The following is a 13,657-nucleotide window of genomic DNA, read 5'->3' as shown; positions in this document are numbered from 1 at the left end:
GTACTTGGAAAGGTGAGATTCATCACTGATCCTCACAGCTGGGCCCACTGTATACTTGGAGGTCCTGATTTTCCATTACCTCATTTCTCCTGCTCCTGATTTCAGATTTCTCTGTAGCTCATTCACACGAGCTGCTACTTCTTCTGGACGGATCAAGCCATCAGCCACATGGTTAAGGTGATTCTGGAAATCTTTAAGTTGCTGTTTCAACAGGTTATTATCATCCTATGAAGGGGAGTAAAATGAGGAGGTAAAGGTTAGCAAAACAGAAATAAAAATAGACCCACAGATACATATACAGTCTGTATTACTTGTCATATGACAGTTTTATTAAACATCCTTTACTAATTTTTTAAACCCTTTCCACTCAGGCTGACAATACCTGAATCTACTGCTGTTCAATCAAAATTCACAAAAGACACAACCAGGCATTATGATGTCTCCTGATGTGACGCCAAAAGAGGTTCCCATGTGCATGACCTCTGAATGTCTTCTTGCCAAAACCTAACTTGAATTTAAACAAGCCTCCATATGGGGACATAATCAATACTATGAGGATGCAAACAGCAAAACCTAGAATATGGACAACTCTACAGGGCAAAGACCTAGTTCTCCTTAACACAAAGCAAATTTACAAAAAGAGGAAATCTATAGACTACAAGAGACTTGAGAATCAAGTTAACCAAATGCAACGTGTGTACCTTCTTCGGATCCTGATTCCAACAAAACACTTAAAAATTTTATGAGATAATTTGAATACTGATGAAGTATTTGATGATAGATATTAGGGGATTATTATAATTTGGGGTGTAAATGGTATCCATGTTTATGCTTTTTCAAAGCCCTCATATTTTTGAGATACATGTAGTAGTATAGTATTTACAGATAAAATATATTTGGATTTACTTCAAAATAATTCCATGTTTGATAGGTGTGAGGGGCAGAATGTGGAGGGCATTATAAATGAAATGAGATTGGCCATGATTGTGAAGATCGGTGGTATATACATGAGGATTCATTTTATTAATAGTATTCTCTTTTTGTATATGCCTGAAAATGTCCATAATTCAAAGTTAAAAACACAAAAACAAAAACACTTTCCCATAGCACTGAGATCCATCTGTCAATCAACTGAAAAATAGAACACCTAATATTGAAGCTTCTCTAATAGCTTATAATTCTTTGAGAGATTATATCCCAGCATATTTTCACTACCAACAAACTAACAAATATATCTACACCTCAGAATTAAATTCAGACAATGGCCCTTTCAAGTAAAAAGAAACTGTTAATATTTCCCTAAATTGTAAAGAAAAATAATTCTATATCCTAAGTTACTAACTATATTCCCCTGAATAACTACCTGAGTAATTAATTTATTTCAAACTCAGTGTAACAGTATGAACTAAAATGGAGAATTTAGAATTGCAATGAAGGTGTTATGTGCCTGTCCTATCTAGAGTCCTCTTATCTGCAGAATGTCCTTGCCCAGTGGCCCTGAGGTGGCCATTTCTGTACTACTGTCTAATGCTGGCCGCAGGTAATCTGATCCAACGCCAGCCAATCCACTGAAAACAAGTTCTAACTCTCTCCAAAAACTGGGCCAAGAGTCAGTACAGCAAGTCTGCATAAGAGCTGGACCTATGAAGGCATGTCAGCTCAGGGCTGAGATCCATGTTGGACTAAACACAATGCCCAGAAAGACAGAGTAGGAGAAATAAGAGGGCTGTGAAGCCCCTGATAGGTTGACAGAACAGCTCTGGTTCCTGGCCAAGTTGTCTCCTTCCCTGAGGTAGTGTTAGTAGGTTTAGATTCACTGAAACTAAATGATTTCTGGCAAGACAAGTCAGGAGTTTAACTTGTACTCTGTAGTAGGTTAGTAGGCTAAATAACCAAAGGGCCAAGAATTCTGGAAAGCTGAGTTCAGTTTCTACTTCGGAGAAAGCCCCCAAAGAATATAGTTCAGTCCTGTTCTTTAAGAGATGTATATTACAGCATTTATGAGTGCAATAACGATGTATGAGATTTTCCTTAAAATATTCCAGAAAAAAAATGTGGACTAACTGAAACAGAATGGCAGAATGCTGAGGATTGTTAAAGCTGGTCAATAAAGATTATGACTATTCTATTTTTGTGATTATTTGAAATTTTCCTATAGTAAAAATAAAAATAACCCAATGAACACCCAACACACACAAAACTCACACAAAAATGGAAACATATACATCTTTTATATTTGCTTCAGAAGTTGAACTGAGAGCAGTAAAAATTAAATTCTAGGTTTTTAGATTTCTTTAAACTTTGAAGAAAAAATATTCAAGGCACTTCTGGGCAAGATGGAGGCGTAGGTAGACAAACTTCACCTCCTCATTCAACCAGATCTCAAAAACAAATAACAACCAGAACCATCAGAAAATCGAGCTGTATGGAAATCTGACAACCAAGGATTTAAAGAAGCCACATTCATCCAGATGGAGTCACGGGGCAGGGAGGTGATGTGGCTCAGACAAACAGCAGAGGCAGAACAGACAGTCCCACATTCACATGTGATAGATAAAAATCAGGAGGGATACCCTGGGAGCAAGTGATCCCAGTCCCAGGCCAGACTACACAGCCCAGGGTTCCAGCACCAGGAAGAGAAACCCCCATAAAGTCCCAGATTTTTGCTGCTTAAAGGGCTCACATGGTCTTAGAACATATGCAAACCCCAGGGCAGCAACTGGAAGGGTACAATCGCATACAGGAAGTGGGTGACATGATTGGAAATGGGGCGAGTGCTGCACAAACTGCCAGAAGCCAGGCAGCGGCACTGTCCCCTCTCTTAAGCCACAAACAGAGTCACAGAGTGGTGAAGTGGGTGGCACTGCCATGGCAATTACCCAAGGCTCTGCCCCACACAATTTACAGGTGGCTTTGCTACATAGGCCACGCTGCTAAGACATGGAGTAAAATCAGCTCTACATAATACACAGAAACAAACACAGGGAGGCTGCCAAATAGAGGAGGCAAAGAAGTATGGCCCAAATGAAAGAACAGAACAAAACCCCCAAAAAGAACTAAATGAAATGGAGACAGCCAAGCTATAATATGCAGAGTTCAAAACACTGGTGATAAGGATGCTCAGAGAACTTATAGAGCACGGCAAAAAAAAAAAATAAAATAATAATAATAAAGGAAGAAATGAAGGTTATTTAAAGTGAAATAAAGAAAAATATATAGGAAATCAACAGTGAAGGGCAGGAAGCTGGGATTCAAACCAACGATTTGGAACAAAAGGAAGAAATAAATATTCAACCAGAACAGAAAGAAGAAACAGGAATGCAAAAAAAAAAAAAAAAAAAGTGAAGAGAGTCTTAGGAACCTCTGGGACAACTTTAAACATGCCAACATTCGAATCATAGGAGTGCCATAAGAAGAAGAGGAAGAGCATGAAATTGAAAACTTAATGGAAGAAAACTTCCCTAATTTGGTGAAGGAAATAGACATGCAAGTCCAGGAAGCACAGAGAGTCCCAAGTAAGTTGGACCCAAAGAGGACCACACCAAGACACATCATAATTAAAATGCCAAAGGTTGAAGATAAAGAGAGAATCTTAAAAGCAGCAAGAGAAAAGCCGAGAGTTACCTACAAAGGGGCTCCTATAAGATTATGAGCTGATTTCTCAAAAGAAAAATTCTTTGCAGGCAAGAAGGGGCTGGCAAGAGGTATTCAAAGTGATGGGAAGCAAGGACCTACAACCTAGATTATTCTATCTGGCAAAGCTATCATTTAGAATGGAAGGGCAGATACAGTGCTTCCCAGACAAGGTAAAGCTAAAGGAGTTCATCATCACCATGCCATTATTACATGAAATGTTAAAGGGACTTATTTTAGAAAAAGAAGATCAAAACTATGAACAGTAAAATGACAACAAACTCACAACTATCAACAACTGAATCTAAAAAATAAAAACAAAATCCAACTAGGCAAACCAGAATAGGAATAGAATCATAGGTATGAAGATCATTTGAAGGGTTATCAGCTGGGAGGGGGGGAAATAGGAAATGGTGGAGGGATTAAGAAGCATAATTGGTTGGTACAAAATAGACAGGGGGACATTAAGAATAACACAGGAAAGGGAGACCCCAAAGAACTTACATGTACAACCCATGGACATGAACTAAGGGGTGTGGGGATTGCTGGAGGGAAAGGGGGCACTGGGAAGAAGGGGAAAAAGCGGTAAAATGGGGATACCTGTAACAGCATAATTAATAAAATATACTTAAAAATATTTAAGGCATTGGAGGAAGAGAGAGAATTTGGGTGAACTTAGTCTTATTTGTCACAAACTTCGCTGCTTGACTTTCTGGAGCTTTTCCCAAACCACAGCAACTCTGCCCCTTTACGTATGGGGAAGTGTAATAGCTGTCACCCCAGTCAGCCAAGCGGGCCCTGACCTCACAGATCTGGAAACTGAGTATTGATCCAGCTACTCGTTTGTTCAGACATCTGTCCTCTTTGAGAGAGTTTAATTATCTGGAAAATCCTGTCCCCCTGTTTCTCCTGCAGTTTGTTGGTCACAGTATTGTGACAATCGCTATAAAGATATTTGGCCAAAGAAAACTCCCCACCAATGTAAAATGACTGCATTTTTAATAGCATCCTTTCTGAGGGATTATAAAAACGGTTTAGAGTTAAGAAGTTCTACTGCAACCCACTGTAGTTAAGTTCCTGGCCAGACAGTTCAGTGGAAAAAGAAGGAACCAATCTGAAAACCTGAGCTCAGTCTGGTGACAAAGGTGCTGCCAGGAGAAAGGCAAGGTTGTGCTTTCGCCTGTGAGTTTACACAGAACTCTCTGTTTACAATTGATACTGTTCCCCTCTCTTTGCACCAACCTAACAACATTAATGATATGTGTGTGTGTGTGTGTGTGTGTGTGTGTATATATATTAATAATTTTAAAACAATGGGCTCACAAGGGAACAGAGGCTGTGGTACTGTCCCACTCAGAATGTTTTTTTTCCGCCTAATAATTCAAGTTGCTTATTACACGTTAGAGCAGGTGGTCAAGTTGCTGACTGAAGATGTCACTGTCTGTGAGTGTCCCATGTAAGAATATCTTCTGAACCAACAAGTCCCTACCTGCAGCTGTTCAAGTTGCATACGGAGCTCACTGTTTTCTTGGTCCTTTTCTTCTAAGAACTGGGCTTTTCCGAGGGCATTCTTGAGGGCTTCCTTTTCCTTCTCAAGTTCTGCTTGAAGGGCTAATTGTTCTAACTATTGCCACAGGAAGCAATAATATGAAACCATAAACACAAAAGAGCAATAATTAATGATCTCAAAAGGAAAAAAGAAATTTACAACATATGCTGTCCCTTGCTAGCTATGGTTTCTTAACAACTCAATTTTATGTCTGTACTCCCAAATTTAAAGGTTCATAGCAATTTTTTTCACTTGCCTCCTTAAACTATTAATACTTAAAGAAGAGTAAGTATCAAAATCAACTCAGTCCAGATAGATCAAATCAGAATCTCTGGGGGTGGTCCCCAGTATCTCCCTTCAAACGCTCTGTGGCTAATTTAACAATTACTGCTCTCCTTTCACTTAGACCAATATTTCTCAAATACCAGCATCAAAATCACTTGGTGTGCCTATTAAAAATGCGTAAGCCTAGACTCATCTCAGACTTGATGGACCAGAATATCTAGGGTGGGGCCCAGGAATATGCATTTACCAAGCTTCACAAGTGATTTCATATAACTAAAGTGTACCATTCTGAGACCTCTAGATATCACACTGTCAACAGGTGATCTGAAGACCAATCTTGGTACTCCTAATGCCAAGGAAGGGAGTGACCCCTTCAACACCAAGTGAATTTGTGAAAAGGCCAGGCTGTTTTGCACATATAAATATGTTTTATATATATAAAATATATCTTATATTAAGTATATATGTTGTATATTAAATGTATATTATATCTCATCGAGGGTATGTTTTATTGGTTTTTTAGAGAGGAAAGGAGCAAGAGAGGAGGAGGGAGGGAGAGAGAGAAACATCAATGTAAGAGAGAAACACTGATCTCCCATACACGCCCCAACCAGGGGTTGGACACACGACATAGGTATGTGCCTGACCGGGGATCAAACCCATGACCTTTTGGTGTATGGGACAATGCTCCAACCAACTGAGCCACGTAGCTAGGGCCAGGTAGTTGTATTGTTGTCAAGACTTATGAGAGATAAAAAAAAAAGACAATGGAAATACAAAGGACAGTGAATTTCAAGCTAAGGGCTGGCTTTAAAAAAAAGAAAAGGAACTGATTTGAAAGTACATACCATCTAGAAATTAGAAATCTTATTTACTATTATTTAAGAATATGTATTTACTGTTATTTTAGTTATTTTCCCCCAATCTCCTATTTTCTGCACTCTGGTCATATCATCTGCAGTTTTTTCCCCCCAAAGCTGTTATCAACTGTAGTTCTGTAAAATTTGGTAGTCTTAAAAAGTATAATCCTGGTAATTGGCAAGTGGTCTTTGACATGTGATAAGGAATAGAAAGTAATTACTATAATAAGCCAGACCTATTTTTATTTCCATTTCTAATCATCTGAATGCTATTCTATACAAATTCCTGGGATTCACACTACCTTATTTTATTTCACTTTCATCCATAAGAACATACTGACCCTCCCTCCTCATGTTCTAGCCCCTGAGGAAACAGAAACAGAAACAGACACATACACTTTGGGCATTGGCTATGCTGAGTCTGGCAGAAAAGATTGGCAATATAAACCTATGATCACCATACACATGATAAGATGCTTTGATTGAGCACAAGGTTATTGGAAAAGCAAAGCAGAGTCCTAAACCCAGACTTTTAGCAGGCAGATGGGGAAGGTCAGGGTGGACCTCCTGGAGGAACATGCAATCTCTTTGGCTAATAGCTAAACAAAACTGTATTTTTTTCTTTTTCTTTTATTTACCTTTTAGAGAGAGGAAGGTGTGGGGGACATCAACCCACTGTCCCACCCATCCATGCATTCACTGGTTAATTCTGGTATGTGCTCTGACCGGGGATCAAACCCGCAACCTTGGCTATCGGGACAACACTCTAACCAACTGAATTTTTAATTTGATAAAGAACATACTATAACTGGCCTTTGTCTGCCTCTCTGCTTGTGTCTTCCCTTCCCTCCTCCTCTCCTTGCTCCTGGGATACTGCAGGCATATGTACACTTTCAGCACTTCAATACACTCTGCTCTTTCTCCTCACCTCTCTGTCTACAATACTCACCCTTTTACCAGTTACCATTTTCACCCCACTCCCTGTGCATGGCCATTTCCTATTCATCCTTCAAGCCTTGGCTGAAACATCATTTCTGTAGGGTAGTCCTCCCTGAACATCCCGCCTCTAGCCACAGAACCTTATCCCTTTCTTTCTTCCACACCTGTTTCACCTACTGGACTCAGCTCCACAAGGACTGTGACCATGTCTGTGCTGTTTTCTGCAACACTCACATCTAGCCCTCAATGGATAATTAGTAAGTATTTACTGGATGAATAACTATTTCTCTAATTTACAGATATAATTTAAATGAGTGGATATTTCATCCGACCAAAATAAGAGGTAGCAAAATAAAATTTAACATCAACTTAAAGGAGGTCTCTTAAAGCTGTTTGAGAGACTAGAATTTACAGAATACCAACTACTAGATGCTTTCATGTCCATTATCTCCCTATCCTCATCATGAAGAGGCATTTGTCAGAAACTCAGAGCGATGAGTGATTTATAATTGTTTAAACAGGGGTAGTATTTGAACTCGGAATGTCTGACTCCAAAAATGTGCTCTTCCTATCACTCTACATACATTATATTAAAAAGTGTTTAATCTTACATTACATTAAAGACATATTAAGGCCACAAGTTACTTGGTTCCTAGATGGCTTTATGCTCTTACTTACCTGGCTGAGCCTTGTTAGTTTTTCCAAGTCTTCCTTGAGCTGGTTGGCTTCAGCATCCCGGACTTTCAGCTGAGCCTCCAGCTCAACCTCATAGGCACTGAGATCTCCCTGGGTCTGCTGCAGGGATGCATTCACTTCATGCTGCTCCTGGAGGGCACTTTCTAGCTCTGCGAGCTCCTGGAAGGGTTAAGGAAGGGTACGTTTAACTACAAAACCCTCACTGTGCTGCTGAAGCATCTGCAAATCGCTGTAAGAAACCTGAGCGCAATAAACCAAAAGCTGGCCAGCCTGGCACAGAAAGTGTTCATCAGCAGTGTCACGAAGCCACAGGCTGTGCATATCCAGGCTGGAAAGCAAAACCCTGACTAAATGTAATCAGAAAAATCAGTAAGCTCCCAATGTGTTTTTCAAAGTGTGATACTTTAAATGTGCCTGAACAGGTAAAAAGAGGAGAGTGGAATTTAAAACCTATTTTTCTATCAGATATTGGAATAAATGTTTTCACATTCATTATTTCATCGCATCTTCATAATTACTGCGTAAGAAAAGCTATAACTCCCATTTCACAGATGAGAAGAACGAACACCTAAGTAAATGGCATGTGGCTGTGTAGCTAAGAAAAGCTATAGTGAGAACATGAAGTGAGATCTCTGACTCTAAAGCCCACACTCTATAAAACCACAGTGGGTTCCCTTACCAAAAGAACAAAATGAGATGAGCACTCTCTAATAGTAAGGCTGACAGAACAACTTAAATGATTGCTAACAAGAACATAAGTACATACTGATTAGCATACCTCAGTTCTGAGTCATTTTAGTTCATCTATTTTTCATAACTAAACATTAAGGCCTGCATCTATTTATTTGGGACCTTAAAGAAGTAGATAAACTATTCTGGATTAAAGGGGGGGATTCTACAATGAGAGCTTCTATAGAAGAGTTTTTCAAGGGGTGGTCCCAAGGGCACGAGGCATCTGAATCATTTGGGTTGCAAGAAAAAACAAATCATTCATACCTTCCTCATATTTTCTGCATCTATGGCCACTATTTCCAGCTGGTCCCTCTCCTGCTCCACCTCGGTCAGTCTCTGCAGCAACGTCTCCTTCTCCCCCTGCAGCTTTCTGCACTCACTCTGAGCCTGGGTTGCCTGGCCTTTGATAGTCTGCAGGTATTCTTGCAGCCCATTGATGACACCTTCTAAATCTTTCTTCAGGGCTTCATTGGCTGCTATCTGGCCTAAGACGAAAAAAGGGAAAGTAATTTATATAAGAAAATGCTTTCAAGATACATGAGTAATACTGCTTTTAGTCTCCTTAGTTGTTAGCAGCTAAGAACGAAAGTCTAAGCTTTCAATTATTTCTTACTATCTTATTTTTATTTTTCAAGATATAATGATAATTTTGCCCCTGCTATTCATAGTAGAGGCGTAATAAGCAGGTATATGATAAAAATAGTATGTTTAGTGGACACTGCTTATAAAATACTTAATTCTTACTGTAAAAAACTTAAAGTAGTAATGTCCAAATAAAATGAAAAAATGTATGCAAAACTGAGTTCTTGCTGCTAGATACACAAAACAAAACCACTCAACACACAAAACTGGGAACATAAACATGAAACCTGAAGACAGAAAAAAAATCCAAACCGACCATATATTAGGCATCTACTATGTGCCAGGCACTTTATGAACCTTATCTTATTTCATCTTCCCAACAACTAATGATTGAAATGGAAATAATTTGTCCCGGGTCACACAGCTGATAATGGCAGAACAGGGACGGGGATCTTACACTGAGCGAAGGCTCTCACCATTCTATACTCACTTCTGCTCTTGTGACAATGTCACAACTTAAATCTGCATTGCAAAAATAGATTCTCAAGTTCTCTATACATTCTCCTTATAACTGGACACTGAATCCCTGATGGCGGTGGGCTCTTTGCTCCTGAAAGGATCTTATGCCTTAGAAGAGGGCAATCACATGCCAGAGTTAATCATGATCATGTAACTTGACTTCTTGCCTACCGACTGCAATGAACTGACTCACTAGGACATCAGCACAACAAAATTAAACTTAAAATTTTTAATTTTATCACACACTTTTGGGTATTGTGCTAATATTTCCCTACCAAATATGAGTACTAAGAGCTGAAGCATATTCCGTTATTATCCAGATTAATGCCCATCTGGATGTCATTTACTCTTAAATAAACTTAAATTCTCACCTTCAGTAAGCTGTTGTTCAAGGTCCTTAATCTCTTCAGTTTCTTTAGCAATTCTAGAAAGTATCTCATCCAAACGGCTTTCAAGTTGTTTGTACTGCTTGTTCATAATGCCAAGTTGTTGCTCTTTACCCCTTCTCTGAGCCTTCATATGGCACTGCATTGAAAAAAAAACCCTCTCTTAAAAATAATAATCCTTAACTTTTTAAAAGGAAAATTGGAAAATAAAATGTAATAATTGGCAGTATGTCAGGCCCTGTGTTGCTTTCACATGAGTAGTTTTCATTTAAACCTCAGGATGACTTGATGTGGGAACCATCTCCACTTTATAGATGAGCAAATTTAGGATAAAAGACGTTGAGTGATTTTTCTGAGGACACAGCTGGTAGGTAATGTAGCCAGGTTCCGAGTTCTTTGAACTGCATTAAAATATGTCTCTTTAAAAAGGTTTTCAAGGATTTCTGGTCAAGATGGCAGCATAGGCGAACATGGCTCACCTTTTTGCATAACCACATCAAAATAACAACTAAAATATAGAACAACTATTACTCAGAACTGTCCAAAATTGAGCTTAATGTACATTTGACAATAATGGAATTAAAAAATCACATCCATCCAGACCGGTAGTAGGGGCGCAGACATGGAATGGGCTGGTCCCTCACCTACATGTGGTAGATAAAAACTCAGGAGGGATATCTTGGGAGCAAGGAGTCCGAGACCCACACCAGGCCCCCCAGCCCAGGGTACCAGTGCCAGGAAGGTAAGTCCCCACAACTTCTGGCTGCAAAAACCAGCAGGGAAAACCGCTGGAGCCCCAAGTAGTTCACCTTAAAGAATCCACACATGGTCTCACCTACTGAGACTCACTCCCTCTGAGCTCCAGCACCAGGGTGGAAGCTTGATGGGCACCAGTGGCAAGCAGTGGGAGGTTGAGGTGTCTGGCATCAAGGTGAGCAGAAGCCATTGTCCCTTTTCTGGACCCTCTACCCACAGGGCTGGCAGGCTGGTGCGGTATCTGAGACTCCATCAACCTGGCTAACACTTTTTGACCTGCCTTGGATATCCCAAGACTCAGCTCCACCCAACTTATGGGAGCACCCAAGCTGCTCTTCTATATAAATGGCTGATCTCAGCTCCTGCTTCACAACTTCCTGAATCTTCTCAAATAAGCAACTGCTGGCCTCAGTGAGCCCAGGCCAAGCACTAGCAATAGCCAGCTTAGATTCACAGCTTGGCTTTGCCTGGGAATCTCCAAGCCTAGCACAAGTAGCAGCCATCTCAGATTGCTTTATAGCTCAGGCAGGATGGCCCTGGGCAAGACACAGGTGGGGGCTGACCTTGGCCTGCACCACCCAGAAAACCCCAGGCCAGCGCACCCAGTGGACAGCTACAGATGACACTGGAGCACCACCACCCTGCACAGCTGATCTTCCATGAAAGGTGGAAGGAGGTGATCAGTGGTCACAGTCAGTCCTTGCAGCTGACTGGCTTGGGTAAATCCCTCCCACTGATCTGCCAACAGCAACCAAGGCTCAATTACAAGCCTATATGAAGGGCGCACCTTGAGCACCCAGCTTGGGTGATAGGGAAGGCTGTGTCACTGGACCCTACAGGACACCTACTACATTAGGCCACACTACCAACACACAGAGTCAAAGCAGCTCTACTTAATACATAGAGACAAACACAGTAGGCTACCAAAATGAGGAGACAAAGAACACGGCCCAAACGAAAGAACATATCGAAACTCCAGAAAAAGAGCTAAACGAAATGGAGATAAACAATCTATCAGATGCAGAGTTCAAAATACTAGTTATAAGGATGCTCAAGAAACTTAGTGAGGACCTCAGCAGCATAAAAAAGACCCAGTCAGAAACAAAGGATACACTAATTGAAATAAACATCAATTTACAGGGAAACAACAATAGAGTGGGTGAAGCTGAGAATCAAATCAATGATTTGGAACATAAGGAAGCACAAAACAACCATTCAGAACACGAAGAAAAAAGAATTCAAAAAAAATAAGGACAGTGTAAGCAGCCTGTAGGGCAACTTCAAGAGGTCCAACATTCACATCATAGGGGTGCCAGAAGGAGAAGAGAAAGAGCAAGAAATTGGAAATCTATTTGAAAAAATTAATAAAAGAAAACTTCCCTAATTTGGTGAAAGGAATAGACATGCAAGTCCAGGAAGCACAGAGTCCCAAGCAATGGACACAAAGAGGCCCACTCCAAGACACATCATAATTCAAATGCCAAAGGTTAAAGAGACAATCTTAAAAGCAGCAACAGAAAGGAAGTGAGTTACCTACAGGGGAGTTTCCATAAGAGTGTCAGCTGATTTCTCAAAAGAAGCCGTGCAGGATATAAGGAATTGGCAAGAAATATTCAAAGTCATGAAAAGCAGGGACCTACAACCAAGATTGCTCTACTCGGCAAAGCTATCATTTAGTATCAAGGGCAGATAGAGTTTCCCAGACAAGAAAAAAACTAAAGGAGTTCATCATCACTAAACCATTATTATATGAAATGTTAAAGGAACTTATTTAAGAAAAAGATCAAAACTATGAATAATAAAATGGCAAAAATATCTACCAACAATTGAACCTAAAAAACTAAGCAAACAAGAACAGAGACAGAATCATGGTTGCCAGATGGGAAGGGGGTGTGGGGAAATGGGTGAAGAGGTGAGGGGATTAAGAAGCACAAACAGATAGTTACAGAATAGTTATGGGGATGTCAAGTACAGCATAGGGAATGGAATAGCCAAAGAACTCATACGCATGACCCATGGACATGAACAATGGTGGGGAGGTTGTCTGAGGGAGTGGCAGGTGCTGGGTGGAGAGGGGCAAAGAGGGGAAAATCAGGCCAACTATAATAGCATAATCAATAAAATATAATTTAAAAAAATTTAAAACTAAGTTTTTCAAAAAGTTAATTGATTTTGTCTACATATAGAAAAAGACTATATTCCAAGGATTATATCTTGGTGGAAGGATTACAGGAGATTTTTTTCTTTTTTGTATAAGTTTCTTATATTAAAAATATTATAATAAATGATACTTTTTTAATAAAAAACATCATATGTACTTTTAAAAAAGGTTTCTTATGGGATAATAGAGACATGAAATAAAAATGTACTTGAAATTCAAGTTCATTTTCAATTCCTTATACAACCAAACATTTAATTTCAATAAACTGGGAGCTCAGAGGGGCCTCAAACACCATGTAACCCAATGATTCTCAAGATGGAGGGCTGGCCCTGTAGAGGCACGCTCCTCTCTACTGCCTAAGTGACTGGTGGAAAACAGAGCTTCCACACAACCACACACCCTCTCACACCCTGACAGGCATGGATGGCCTCAGGGAGCTACAGGCAACTGAAGAGACTGGATTGTATTTCTCAGGTGTGCTGGGGAGGAAACTGACAACTAGGGAATAGTCTAACTCTTCCTTTTACACAAGAGAAAACTAAGTCTCAGATTCATTAAA

General features: G+C 40.0%; 1 protein-coding gene across 1 annotated transcript in view; it reads right to left on the bottom strand.

Annotated features, from left to right (window-relative positions):
* CNTRL (centriolin) overlaps positions 1 to 13,657 on the bottom strand; it is an 81,308-nt gene that overhangs the window by 33,930 nt on the left and 33,721 nt on the right. The window contains exons 13-17 of the mRNA XM_090274653.1: positions 10,167 to 10,320; positions 8,959 to 9,179; positions 7,945 to 8,121; positions 5,123 to 5,257; positions 80 to 225 (exon numbers count right to left, since the gene is read on the bottom strand). Coding sequence (XP_090130779.1) covers positions 80 to 225; positions 5,123 to 5,257; positions 7,945 to 8,121; positions 8,959 to 9,179; positions 10,167 to 10,320 — 833 coding nt within the window. The remainder of the gene's footprint in view (positions 1 to 79; positions 226 to 5,122; positions 5,258 to 7,944; positions 8,122 to 8,958; positions 9,180 to 10,166; positions 10,321 to 13,657) is intronic.

Source organism: Furipterus horrens, unplaced genomic scaffold (genome assembly GCF_987537825.1).
Source record: "Furipterus horrens unplaced genomic scaffold, mFurHor1.1.pri manual_scaffold_4, whole genome shotgun sequence".
Classification (NCBI taxonomy): domain Eukaryota; kingdom Metazoa; phylum Chordata; class Mammalia; order Chiroptera; family Furipteridae; genus Furipterus; species Furipterus horrens.
Note: the sequence above shows the minus strand (reverse complement) of the source record. Positions and strands in the feature narration are given on the sequence as shown.